Source organism: Nycticebus coucang, chromosome 5 (assembly GCF_027406575.1).
Source record: "Nycticebus coucang isolate mNycCou1 chromosome 5, mNycCou1.pri, whole genome shotgun sequence".
Lineage (NCBI taxonomy): Eukaryota > Metazoa > Chordata > Mammalia > Primates > Lorisidae > Nycticebus > Nycticebus coucang.
The window spans coordinates 109,583,127-109,597,710 of record NC_069784.1 but is presented as its reverse complement, the minus strand read 5'-3'; the positions used below and the strand labels follow the sequence as shown (position 1 = coordinate 109,597,710).

Here is a 14,584-nt window from a genome sequence, read left to right as displayed (position 1 = left end):
TCAGGGGATCCACATGCCTTTGCCTCCCAGAGAGCTAGGATTATAGGCGTGAGCCCCAGTACCCAGCCCAGTGGCACTTTCAATTCCATGTTTGCTTTGAGAACAGAATGAAATTTGTGTCTTTTTATGAATTCAGGTTCCTTCTAAGCACCCACACACTTTGTCCTTGGCAAAGCTCTGTTGATGCTTTTCCCATGCACCAAGTCAAACTCTCTGTATTCTCTCTCCCGTCTGAGGAAGGCCTTACTTCTAGGTTACAACCTTTTCTTCCCCTCACACTCTGATTGCAACTGATTCTTGTTAAATTTGGGAAATTATTTTTGATAAAATTCAATGTAACTTCTGGGTTTGTATAAGTTATATGCGAATGTGGTTGATAATTTTAGGCAAGCTCAGAGGTACAGTTGTTTATCTGATTACCAGATAAAGATGGCCTTGCCAGTTTACTTTTAAAAATAAGTTAAAGGAGGCGGCACCTATGGCTCAAAGGAGTAGGGTGCCAGCCCCATACGCCAGAGGTGGTGGGTTCAAACCCAGCCCTGGCCGAAAACTGCAAAAAAAAAAAAAAAAAAAAAAAAATAATAATAAGTTAAAGGATAAAGTTAATATTTAGTTGCTCTCATTTTTTTTTCATTTTTCCTCCAAAGTATCTGATCCAGGACAGCACTCGTTCTGGAAACTGATCTCTCTACCCAAGGTCGGCTTTATAGTTTTCACCATCAACTCGCTCAGCTCCTGTTTTGGCTTCCTTGATCCTACTCTGTCTCTCTTTGTTTTGGAAAAGGTAAGCGGTCTGATTACTGAAGAGCTCTGCACTGTAGCAGGTGGACGACGTGACTGCTTGCTCTGGGCCCGCCTTGTGGAATGATCTTTGCGTGACTGTGAGAGGGAAGCAGAATGGGAACTGCACGTCAGGGCACCCTGTGCCTCCCCGGGACGGCCCTATGAACTGGGGGTCTGAGTCATTGCCAAAGAAAGAAGGCTTTCGCTAAGTGGCCAAAACATGGTCTCCTTCTTTCCAAGACCTTGCTCACGCCACTGTAGGCCTGGCTTGGGCATCATTGTGCTGTTTAATAAGGACACTTTTCCTCTATTTGTTTCAATTTCAGTAGGCGTCGGGGTACTCAACAGCTTGTTTAATGTGAGGTGTTCTTCTCTGGGACAGTGGTTCTCAACCTTCCTAATGCCGCAACCCTTTAATACAGTTAAAAGGGGTTGCGACCCACAGGTTGAGAACCTCTGCTCTAGGAGATCTGCACTGTTAGATCTTACTACTACGAGGGATCTTACTACTTTTTAGATTAATCGTATAATCAGATGATTGTGTATTGTATTAATCTGGCATAGGAGAATATAACCAGGGTCTCTAGTGCTGAAGAATAATGTTGAATTCTACAAGTTTGATGGCATAGAAACTTGTGTTCTTAGATATTTTTGAAGAAAACATTATTAATGATGCTATTAAGTTCATTACCGAGTCTGGTAGTTAATTATAATGGAGAATTAATGTGTGTCTATAAAAAGCATTAATGATTAACTTCAGCCTATACTAATTTAATTTAAGGCACTAGATTTAAAATAGCACAACTGCCAGAAACGTAATTTTTTTGTTTTTGTTTTTTTGAGACAGAGTCTCACTATGTTGCCCTGGGTAGAATGCCATGGCGTTACAGCTCACAGCAACCTCCAACTCTTAGGCTTCAGCGATTCTCTTGCCTCAGCCTCCCAAGTAGCTGGGACTATAGGTGCCCACCACAACACCTGGCTATTTTTTTGTTGTAGCTGGCATTGCTGTTTAGTAGGCCTGGGACGGGTTCCAACCCATCAGCCATCATGTGTATGCCTGGCGGTTTAGCCACTGAGCCCAGAAACGTTAAGTTTTAACAAAGTTAAAACTTGGTGATTTCTGAATATTGACTTATCATAGAATGTGAAGATTATTATTATTATTTTTTTATAATTTCACACTATCCTTTGAAGTCACTAAAGATAGTTTTGGGTATTTCATGGATAAACCGGACTGTAGTTTTAGTGTCTGGGCCACGATTTAGGGAATAACATAATATTGTATTTAACCTATGAGCATCTGTGAGAGAACACATAAAAGATATTTTGTGGTTATGCTGACATGATCCATTTATATCATCAATAACATGTCTCTTTAAGCCATTTTGTTTCTGTGCTTTTAGGAGGTTATGTCTCAATAATGAAAAAATCTATAACTTATCACTGGGAAAAAATTTTCTGTTTTTCCTCAAGAAAATGTAGTTTATTCATAAGAGAAGAGGAAGACAGGAGGTTTTTGCCAAAGATAACTATGGTTGACTCATTTGTGGCGTGGTATGTAGCCTATGTTGGCACAGCTTGTGCCAGGTAGATGGACTCTGTCAGAACTTCGATGACCACAGGGATATTGGTGGAGGCTCATCACTGCTGACATTTTTCCCCATTCCATTAGCCAACTCCAACCTAAGACATTTTTAGAAATTTATTTTCTTGTATTTTTATCCAAAAAATTTTTTTTCTTTTGCAGTTTTTGGCCGAGGCTGGGTTTGAACCCACCACTTCTGGTATATGGGGCCAGCGCCCTACTCCTTTGAGCCATAGGTGCCGCCCTAATCAAATTTTTTTATTCTTCTGACTTGTCATTTAATGGGCAGTTTGCTGGACAGCCACTGGTTGTCTGGCTTTTCAGGGTAGGATGGTTCTACATCTTATCCCTCCAGTTATAAGACGAGAAGAGGACATTTCTGACTTTAGCAACCTGCTACCATCTTGAAAGAACTAATTTCTTAGCAAAATTAATATTTATCACAAAAACTATTAAAACACATAACCTCATAAATAAATCCTGTGGACTTAATTAAGAAAATTATTTGAGGAAATTCAATAAAGGAAAATGAAAACAACTAGATAAAAAGAGGCATTTATCCCATGTTGGTAATAGTAACAGTATCAGAGTTACCGTTTTAGAGGCCTTTTAAAACACTGCATGTCTTACCATCTAATTTTTAAATTCGATATTAACATCCCATTGAGTTGGATAAGGGAAATATTATTATTAGTACCTTTTAGACCTTAAACTGCAGCCTGTGGACTGTCAGAATTACCTGGGTATGAACTACTGAGGACCAGGAATCTCTTTTAACAAGCTGATAATTTTTATGCACACTGAAGTTTGCAAAACACTATTTTACATATAGAAATGTTATGATTCATAGAAGTAGAATTATATATGTAACGTCAAAAGCTAAAAGCAAAAAATTTAGGTCTTCTGACCTCTTAAATAGGTTTTTCTTCCCTCTCATGGAGAAAAAGGAACCCATTTACAAAGACAAAAAATAAGTGTTATTAGCGGACTCACGGTAATAACAAGAGCTGAAGAAATGATAGAGGGAAAAGTTGGATGTTTGTCTACAATTATTTAATCATGTAATTTTAATATAGGATTTGTTTTACAGTTTAATTTACCAGCTGGATATGTGGGACTGGTATTCCTGGGTTTGGCACTGTCCTACGCCATTTCTTCACCACTATTTGGCCTACTAAGTGATAAGATGCCTGTACGTACCCTTAACTTAGATTTTAGTTGCCTTTGATTGTTTAAATTAGTGGTTGTCCAATTATTTCTCTGTAACTCCGGGGATTTGTTGGTTAGAATTGACACATTCAACTGGAGAGGTTCCAGGGTCTTCTAACATCAGCCATCACCCTGAGCAGATTCATTTTTATTTATTTACTTTTTTTTTTTTTGGACAGAGTCTTACTTGGTCACCCTCAGTAGAGTACTATGGTGTCACAGCTCACAGCAATCTCAAACTCTTGCCTCAGCCTCCCGAGTAGCTGGGACTACAGGCACCTGCCACAACGCCTGGCTATTTTTAGAGATGGGATCTTGCTGTGGCTCAGAATGGTCTCAAACCCGTGAGCTCAGGCAATCCTCTCGCCTTGGCCTCCCAGAGTTCTAGGATTACAGGCATGAGGCACCACACCCAGCTCAGCAGATTCACTTTTAATTACTTTATAGAGAAACAATTGAATTTGACTTTCTAAAGGGAGATGCTCCCTTGATGCAAAAAGCAAAACAAAACAAAACAATTAATCTTAATAATTAGGGCAGAGTCCCAGAGAACAATATGTGACTTGATCAAGTTGAAAGATTCTTCTTTAGGAGGATGTAATTTGGAATTTTTGTGGGGGTGAAAGGATTGGCTGTGTAAAGACACATTGGTTATCCCATGGCCATCCTGACAGAAAATCTCTTCTGTTCTCTTAACTAGTTTAAACCATTCAGTCCAGATGACTAATACACAAAACTGGTACTATTAGCCAATCTCAAATGTCTCTGACTTATTTTTTGCATTTCCTCTCTTTATTACATTTGCATATACAGCAGCGATTCTCACCCTGTGGGTCTCGACCCACAGGAACTGTATTAAAGGGCCGCAGCGTTAGGAAGGTTGAGAACCACTGATATACAGAGTTGTCCAGAAAGTATCTAGCCACGTGTGGCTTTGTTTTTCATATTACATGGCTGGATACTTTCCGGGCAGCCCTCAAGAACTAAATTATATGGAAATTACTTAGTAACCCAGGTGACAAAAAGCAAATATCTTGAACAGCATATGGAGTTTTGAATTTAAGGTAGCATCTTATATAACTGAGCAGATACAGTACCCCTGTAATTTTTATTAAAATAGTTTATAAAGGGTAATTTTATTGGGTACTATCTCCCTCCCCCCCAAACCTACAGTACAAGAGTCAAGATTCTCTGGGCACAGTCTTAGTCTGTTTGAGATATTATAACAAAATACCTTAAACTGGGGGGCTTGTAAACAATAGAAATTTATTTCTCACAGTGTGGGAGGCTAAGTCTGAGATTCGGATGCTGGCAGATTTGGTGTCTGGTGATGGCTTATTTCCTGGTTCGTAGCTGGCCATCTTTTCACTGTCACCTCAAGTGCCTGAAGTGGCAAGGAAGCCTTCTGGGGCCTTTTAAATTTCTTTCTTTATTCTTTTGGGACTGGGACTTGCTATATTGCCCAGGCTGGTCTTGAACTCCTGGGCTCAAGTGATGTTCCTGTCTCAATCTCCCAAGTAGCTGGGATTAGAGGTGAGAGCTGGTGAGCCCAATTTGGGGTCTGTTTTATAAGGATACTAATCTCGTTCATGAGGACTCCACTTCTGTGACCTAATTACCTCCAAAAGCCATCATGTTGGATGTTAGGATTTAACACATGAATTTGAGGGGAGACACAGCATTCAGTCTATAAGGGACACTTTTTTTTTGAGACAGGTCTCACCTGGGCTAGAGTATAGTGGCATCTGCCTAGCTCACAGTAACCTCCAACTCCTGGGGTCAAGCAATTCTCCTGCCTCAGCCTCCCAAGTAGCTGGGACTGCAGGTACTCACCACCTTGCCTGGCTAATTTTTCTAGTTTTTGTAGAGATGGGGTCTTGCTCATGCTTAGGCTAGTTTTGAACTCCTGACCTCAAGTGATCCTCCCTCCATGACTTCTCTAAGGGCTAGGATTATAGATATAAGCTACTATACTTCACTCCATTTTTTAATACTAGAATTTTACTAGATATTGTAACTATTTGGTGGGTGCCTTGTGGTCACTGTTTGTAAATTGTTATATTTGAAAGAGTTCATCAAGTACAAAATCTGCAGCGCACTCCCCTTCTGAGGAATCCTTGGTTTTTACTCACCCTCTGTCTTGTGGGACATTGTCCTTGCTTCGGACTTTATCATCTACTTATTTTCTCTTAAATGTAAACAATTTTTTTTTATTATTTGAGTTTTGAATATCATGACTTGTGTTCTTTAATAATTATTCATCTTGTTTTTTTATTATTTGAGTTTTTGAATATCATGATTTCTTTAATAATTATTCATCTTCTTTTTTTATTATTTGAGTTTTTGAATATCATGACTTGTGTTCTTTAATAATTATTCATCTTGTTTAATCATGGAGGTTCTTTGAACTCTCTTTCTCTTTCCCAGCATCTAAGGAAATGGCTTCTGGTTTTTGGAAACTTAATCACGGCAGGGTGCTACATGTTCTTAGGACCTATCCCAATTTTGCACATAAAAAGGTAATTTTTTTCCTTCTTCTATATTTTTGGTTGAATAGCATTAGGAATGATTTCAAATTATTTTTTCATAATTCTGTTATGGCTTAGTATTTTGAGCCTTAATATTTAAATAATTATTTTGATTTAGGACTCCGTTGAATTGCTCATTATGTTACCAGACAAAGGTTAGCCCACCTGTCACCGTCAGCCAATATGCAGAGACGGGGATAGGCCCACCAAACTTTATTTCTCAGGCCTGGGATTCTGGAGAACAATGAGAGTAGCCTCTCCAAGACTGTTCTGTTCTTCTGTTTCCAGAATCAGGGTTTTATACATAAAGGTTCAAAGGAAAGAGCACATTAACTTATTTTAAATAATCAGCACACATCATTGGCAATCTAATACAACATTTCCAATTCAAAAGTTAATTTCCTAAATCAATCTTGTTCAACTATTCAAACTGGGCATCCTTAGGGTGGGAGCTAAATTTACAAAACAATAAGAATGGGAAACCAGAGGTGACAGTCAGGTAGGACCAAAACGGATCAGACCAGCTGTGTCATGTAGCCCTAGCCTGACCGACTCCATCTTCTTCTACATGTGCTCTCAGTTACACTGATGGCATTTTACCTTCCTACCAGCAGACAGGAATGCATAAAGTCTCTATCAAAAGACAAAAATGCTTCTCCTTCTATTTCAATCACACACTTGTTTGTACTTTATGTGAAAATAGCATCTATTTTAGCATCTACCCACTTTAGTTCATAGTTCTTAGAACATATTTTTTTACTTTTTCTACTCTTTCTCCTTATTCCTTGAGACCAGGACCAAATTGTTTTCTGGTTTCTGTATCGTTAACATGCAGTAACTGTTCATTAAAGCTTGTTTAGTGTAATTTATTTGCTAAAATGAAGTGAGCTTTTTAACCTTTTCTGGTACTTCTGGGATTAAACACATTTTCATGGAAAGAGAAGGATTTCGAAGTCTTTCAGACCTAGGTTTGGATTTTGGCTTTACCGTTTACTAGTAGTGTGAACTGGGGCAAACCACTTACCTTCTAAGAGCTTCAGTTTTCTCATCTACAAAAAGGAGCTGATCATAGTACTTACATCCCAAGAATGAAATAGGATGATGTGTATTAAGTTATGGGCATGGACCAAATGTTAGCTTCCTGTCTCTTCCTTTACCACTTCCCTCTATGCCATTTTTTAGTTAATTAAATTTCAAAGCCAAGTGATTAAATGAACAATATTGTTATTGACATTTTAACCAATTTTGAAAATATTTTATGAGAAGACAGCAGGTTGGCTTCAGGCATACAATATGTGTGACTAAAGAGATTGAGATATTAGGGTGAATTTTTTAACCTCAAAATATAAAAAGCTAATGGGGGTTCTAACCCAATGGAATGGGGTCACATGGGAATGAGAATGAGACGAGGCACAGAATCTGTGTAACTAATTTCTTTGGGATCCTGCCCTTCTTAGCATTAAGATTTGTGTCTCTTAAAATGCTAACATTTTTGTTTTTGTTTTCCCCAAATCTCTTTGTAGTCAGCTCTGGCTTCTGGTGCTGGTATTAGTTGTACACGGCATCTCTGCTGGAATGAGTATAGTTCCAACTTTCCCAGAAATTCTCAGCTGTGCATAGTAAGTTACTGCTGTTGCTTGAAGAGCTGTATTTTAGACAGAAGTGAGCATCACAGACTTTTCTAGAATTTCTCAGTATTTTTGCATGTTGGATAGTTTTCCTCAATATTAAATCTTGATGATTTTATAGCCTATAATATTGTGATATAAATAAGTGTAAATAATAATACAATAATATAGATGGTAATACTAGTACAGTAATAGCTAAAATGGGTTGTGGAAAGATGCTTCACTTGCTTTATGTCTCAGTATATATATAATTTTTCAAAGCTAAAGCAAGATGGAAAGGGCTAGCATTGTTCCTCTTGCATAGAAAAGGTCCAAACAAAAGCATACAGAGTGACCAGGCATCTGTCACTTGGTCATCATCTTTGTTGAATAGGGATGATCATAAAGATCACTAGATACTATGGCTGTGCCGGGTCAGTTCAACAATTGTCTTAGGAATCAGCAGCTATCTCTGTGTTTGTTGAAAGTTGCCATTGTTCTCTTTATATGTTTATCTAATTTTAAGAATTTCTTAGTTAATTGTATATTTTATAAATATTTAAGGCAAACAATTCATGATTCTTAATATCATATCTTATATATGTAATAAAATTATTTTTAGAAAACCATGGAGTAAAACTATGAACATTCCTTCCAATGAGGTTCATTATTTATCTTAGAAATAGAGTGTTTTTGCTATGGGTTTTGTCCAGATTTTCCTTGACTAGCTTAGTTTATCTACAATAAATTTTTCTTTCATGCAGGTTTTCCTTTTAATAATGGATACCCTCATGTCTCTCTTTGCAGTGAAAATGGATTTGAAGAGGGATTAAGTACACTGGGACTCGTATCAGGTCTCTTTAGTGCAATGTGGTCAGTGGGGTGAGTAGTCATTGCATTTTAGTCATTTATACCTGCAAGATGGAAAATACTATCTCCATGCTACAGATGAAGAAATTGAGGTGCTCAGTGATCAGATGAGTTTCTCAAAGACAAAACTTCATCTAGGGTAGAGCCGGAATTCTAATCCATATCCTCCAACTCCACAATCAGTGATTATGCCAGCCATTTTTTGAGACCATCAAATGATTTCATATACTTTATCTTATTTAAATGATATTTGTAAGTTCCTTTAACAAAAGCATGTCTCAGATTTTAAACATTTATTCAATTCATTCATTTTCTTATTTATTTTCTAACTTCTACTCTATCAGAAGTGTAACTGTATGGTTACAATGTAGCATATAGTTAACAAACATGTATTGAATTGAGTTATATTAGATGAAAATGCTGAGAACAAAATAATATAAAGAATTTTTTGAATGTGTCATCTTTTTTACTTTTGTATAAGCTACCAACTTTTCAGAAGAAGATATAATTTTACAATTATTTAAAAATTATCAGGTAGAATTTTTTTTTTTTTTTGAGATAGAGTCTCAGTATGTAGCCCTCAGTAGAGTGCTGTGGCATCACAGCTCACAGCAACCTCAGACTCTTGGGCTTAAGCCATTCTCTTGCCTCAGCCTCCCAAGTAGCTGGGACCACAGGCACTCGCCACAATGCCCGCCTATTTTTTTGTTGCAGTTGTCATTGTTGTTTAGCTGGCCTGGGCTGGGTTAGAACCCGCCAGCCTCAGTGTATGTGGCCAGTGCTGCAACCACTGTGCTACAGGTGCTGAGCTCGAATTTTTTTTTTTTTTTTTTTTTTATATCCAATGCTACGCTGAGGAATTGGCTTTTTTTTTTTAGTCCTTATGGTTCATTGTCAGTTAGAATTATTTTCTTACACCCAGTGCTATGCTGAGGAATTGCTTTTTCCTTCAGTATTTATGCTTCCAATTTAAGGAAGCCCTATGACTGAGGGATTGGGCAACTTTTCTGTAGTAATACTTCTGTTCACTATTGTATACTCTTCTTTCTATTATTAGTGCTTTTATAGGACCAACATTGGGTGGATTTCTGTATGAAAAAATTGGTTTTGAATGGGCAGCAGCTTTACAAGGCCTGTGGGCTTTGATAAGTGTGAGTAACCAGTTTTTTATTTTCATTTTTGTTATATTTGTGGAGAAACTTGACTTAGAGAATTTACCTTAACCTTTTGTGTTAATTGTGTTAAAGGGATTAGCCATGGGCTTATTTTATGTACTGGAACATTCAAGGAGAAGAAGAAGGTAAGGCCAACTTTTGGACTTTTTTCTCTTTTTTAAAAGTTAATGTGTGTAAATAGAACAGAAATAACATTTTACATACATCACCAGCTTTCTAGGCACTCTGAGCTTGGTAGACCCTTTTCAGGAGACAGTTGGATAGATAAGTAGATACTGGTTTTTTTTTTTTTTTTTTTTTGTCGAGACAGAGTTCTACCTTATGCCCTGAGCAGAGGACAATGGCATCGTAGCTCACTGCAACCTCAGACTCTGGCTGTGGTCATCCTGCTGCCTCAGCCTCCGAAGCCGCTGGGATTACAGGCGCTCGCAGTGGCGCCCGGCTGGGTTTTTCCATTTTTTTCCATGAGTCGGGGGTCTCACTCTCGCTCAGACAAGCCTCGAACTCCTGAGCTCAAGCAATCCTCCCTCCTCAGCCTCCCACAGTGCTGGGATTACAGGCGTGAGCCACTGCGCCCGGCTGGGTTTTTTTTTATTTTTTAAAGATGGGAAATATTGAAATTCTTCTCTTCTTTCTCTTAATGTAGATCTAAATCTCAAAACATCTTCAGTACAGAGGATGAGCAAACTGCTCTCTTGCCTCATGAACTGTAGCTTGATGAATCCTGGATTGATACAAAGTTGGAAGGTGGATGCTTCTGGCCTTGAACATTACTGCTGAAAAAGTTTTCTTAATTTTACACACAGAACTCCGTGGACCCACACCGGTATCTTGGAAGTATGAATGTGTTTTTGGACTATCCTGTGTTGGGTTTCACTTACTATTGTCCCAAAAAGCTGGCCTGCCGAACCAGCTATACTTGAAACATTAACTGATAAGTATAGATGGAAACCAGCAAAAGTTTGTGTTCTTAAGTGACTGAACTTTCCTTGAAGATGCTGTTATTGACTCTATTTAGGTCTCTTATTTCCTTTGCTTATTTTTTATTCTAAGTACATTAATTCTGTGAATATACCTTTTTTGTTGTTGCTAATGGGGAAAGAGATGAATTGATTTAATATGCTCTTCTAAATATATAAAGTAACTCAAAATATATATAATAATTATTCTGAAATCAGTTTTTAAAAGATATACTTTGTATCATGAGACAAAGGCAAAATTCCTGCCTTTTATGTAAAAACTCTGTAGAGTCTTAAGATTTTATGAAAATTTTATTTCTGTGAAACTTACAAGAATAATATTTACAACTTCTATTTTTATAATCTACTTTCAATTATAACCTGGATTTATAAACATTACTTGGTGTAACACCATTCATTCCCTAATGTCTCTGTTTTTCAATTCTTCCATATGTTTCATTTTTTGTCTTTTCCCCCCATATTCTTGGTGGATATATTTCATCATCAGGTCACCCCATCCTCCCATGGACAGCTTCCTTTGACTTCAGGTGTAATCCCTGCTGTTTTTTGATGTGAGCAGATATTTGCTATACAACTCTCATACCTCCCAATCTATTTTCATGGGGTGGTAGCCACATTTCCAGTATTATCTATTCCTTCGTTCAAAAACACCTGGGTATTGAATGGCTTCTCTGGACTTGGCACTGTGCTAGATGCTAGAGGGTTAGCTGTGATCATATAGATAAAACAATTTCTGCTTTCTCTCTCTCTCTTTTTTTTCTCTGCCACAACTTGGAAGAAGAACAATTTCTGCTTTTATGTAACTTATACCAGTGGAAGGGACAAACAATAAACAGATACTAGAATCTCTAATGTTCTTACAGAAATGCTAAGAAGGAAAAACCTGCCACCTGCTAGAGTAGTCGGATGTGGAGGCCTAATTTGGATAAGGCCTGTCCCTGGGATGGTGAGACTTCTGAGCTGAGACCTGAAGGATGAGAATGAGGCCGCTGGATGAGAATGAGAAGCCATTTGTGAGGGGGACTAGCTCATAGTTTGTGTAGACGTAGAGTCTAGTAAACACGAGGTAGGGGTGTGGGGGAAGAACCGGCTTTTAAAGGGGTGATTCCAAAATCTGACTCCCGTTTTCAGGCAGTACATAATGTCTGCACACGGACTGTGAGCGGGAAGGCATGTAAATAGGAATGGGGGGAGAACTTTAGCGGCTTTGAGAGAAATAATCATGGTTTTGACCAGGGAGGTGGCAGTGGAATTAGAGCAAAAGGGGTATACTGAGCATCTGGAGAGAGGAGAGAGGAACCTAGGATGACCCCGCAGGTTTCGGTTTGAGGGTGTGCGTAGATGGCAATGCTTCTTAGCCAGATAGAGGCAATCGGGAGCAAAACGGATCCTTAAGGAGCCGATTAAAACCACGATGGGAGGCCCAGTGTACAGCGCCAGCCACATACACCGAGGCTGGCGGGTTCCAACTGCTGGGCGTTGTGGCGGGCGCCTGCAGTCCCAGCTGCTTGGGAGGCGGAGGCAGGATCGCTGGAGCCCAGGAGTTTGAGGTTGCTGTGAGCTATGACGCCGTGGCATTCTACACTGGGCGACACGGTGAGACTCTGTCTAAAAAACAAAACAAAACAAAACAAAACAAAGCAAAACAAAAAACGGTGGTGTGCCATTGACGTTAACTGTAGAGGTTGGGTGTGCGTCTGTCTCACAAGCTCTTCATATCCCTCCTCCCTCCAGGCCCTTCGCCCTTGACCCGCACAGGGTGGTCAAGCGCGTGAGAAACGGCCGGTCCTTCTTTTCCCTGGAGCAGAACAGGGAAAGGGTGTGACCTAGAGCGCTGCACCTGTGCTGGGTGGGGCTTGGGTCTCCTGAGTTCAATCGCCTTGGAGCTTTCCCGCTGTCTGCCCGGGTTCGCGCCTGCGGGGCGGCTCGCACCTCCCCAACCGGGTATGTGGCACCATTCGGGATCGCTAGTCTGTTTGTTAGCAGCGCAGTGGACTGTCGAGAGTTCAAGGTCAGGGCAAAGATTCCAGCATTTCCGCTGAACTTCCTTTGTTCCCATTCCCAAGATACTATTTTCAATATATGCCTCGGATACCAGTGTATTTGTATTTAACCAAATTTAGCTCTTAACTCATATTTTATGATTTTACAAGTACAAAGATAAAATGACCAAAAGTGCCTCCCCCCACCCACCATGAAGTAGAGGGGCGTTTCCCCCATATTTACTGTGAGAACTTGTTAGAGCTGCAGGAGGTAAAACTTCACAGAAGTGTGTGGCCCTCATGACTGGGACCCCCTGAAGTTTTTATCGCTCAGATTTGTCTGCACTGAGCTTCCAGCAATACCTCAGTTACACCTCAGATTTCCCTACCCTGGCACTGGTTCTAATGACTTGTAGGCATTCTACAAACTTTTCATCGGAGTGGGAAAGCCAGGTTGATGCCTCACCCTGTTCTGCTGAGGATATTTCTGGGGCACAAGATAATGACTGGCTACCCTGCATCTATGACAGGAGACAGAAAGGGGTTTCTGTGAAACTTTGGATTCAGAAAAATCTCAGTGACTCCCCTAGATAAGAAATCTTAGCTTTTTAAGATGGAAGCTTCGATCATTGACCCTACTGTCTTCCTGTTGATTCACAAGTTTCCATTTTGCCTGACTGATCTTTTATAACCTGTGTTATATAACCTGTGTTATGTTAAATACTTTACCCATTATTGTTCATTTTTTTTATTATGTTGGAACATGTCTGTTTTCTCTATTGTTTTATAATCTGTTTGATGAATTAAATACTTACCTTTATTCTTCTTTGAATGCTGCACAAATATTACATGCTTAATAATTATTAAAATAACAAATAATTTTTCAGTGTATTTCTAAGCACCAGATATATATGAAAACTGGGGGATAGTGTACATAAGAGAAGTTGAGCTTGACATTCCTATTTGGTCACCAAAGACCACCTCAGACATCATCTCTCCTCGGAAGGAGTCTCTATAGGTAGAAAGAAATGTTCTCATTCATTCTGATTTCTTTATATTTCTATATATTTTCTAGGTACTCCTGTTGTTGCACTTACACTGTGTCATAATATTTAAAAAATAGCTTATAAGTCTGTCTTTCCTATTGAAGTCTTAGTCTTTTGATAACAGGGACCCTGTCTTATTCCTTGGTGCTTAGCACAGTGCCTGACATACAGAAATCATCCAGAAAATGTCTGTTGGGTGAATGAGAGAACAAAAGGTCTTTCTCTGCCTCTGGAGTCTGTTAAAACATTCAGAACATGTAGCAATCCATGCTGTGTTGTGCTATATTTCAGAAAATAAACATGCAGGCCTAAAAAAAAAAAGATCAAAAGTGTATGTATGTGTGTGTGTGTGTATTTTTTTGATGTAAGAAGATGAAAGAACACTTTAAAAAAATGAAACCAAAATGTAGATCAAAACTATCAAAGGAAATTTCTGTGTTTATATTTTTATATATTTATAATCTTCTAAGCGTAACAAAGATACTCAGCTGAAAATAAATTTTTGAAATGAGAATTATGAAAGGAAGTCATTTTATTAAAAAGACACCTGCCAATGTTTACAGGTCACACCTGGAAACATGTGGAATTGATTCAAGTGCCCATCAATTTGAGTGGATTAACAAAATGTTAACACACACAGCCCTGAACAAGGATGAATTAAGGAATTTATCAACAATTTGGATGGAAATGGAGACCATTATCTTAAATGGAGACCATTATCTTAAGTATCTCCATTTAAAGAATGGAGAAACAAATACCATATGTACTCACTATTAAATTGCAACTAACCAGTAAGCACACATGTGCACAGAGGGT

General features: G+C 38.7%; 1 protein-coding gene across 3 annotated transcripts in view; it reads left to right on the top strand.

The window, feature by feature from the left end:
• Nucleotides 1-14,251, top strand: part of LOC128586602 (MFS-type transporter SLC18B1) — a 30,897-nt gene extending 16,646 nt beyond the window's left edge. For all 3 annotated transcript variants that reach the window (XM_053592576.1, XM_053592575.1, XM_053592577.1), the window contains exons 7-14: nt 648-784; nt 3,462-3,563; nt 6,008-6,099; nt 7,632-7,727; nt 8,523-8,597; nt 9,643-9,736; nt 9,833-9,885; nt 10,407-14,251. In XM_053592576.1, coding sequence (XP_053448551.1) covers nt 648-784; nt 3,462-3,563; nt 6,008-6,099; nt 7,632-7,727; nt 8,523-8,597; nt 9,643-9,736; nt 9,833-9,885; nt 10,407-10,473 — 716 coding nt within the window. In that variant the 3' untranslated portion in view covers nt 10,474-14,251. The remainder of the gene's footprint in view (nt 1-647; nt 785-3,461; nt 3,564-6,007; nt 6,100-7,631; nt 7,728-8,522; nt 8,598-9,642; nt 9,737-9,832; nt 9,886-10,406) is intronic.
• The last annotated feature ends 333 nt before the right edge of the window (nt 14,252-14,584 follow it).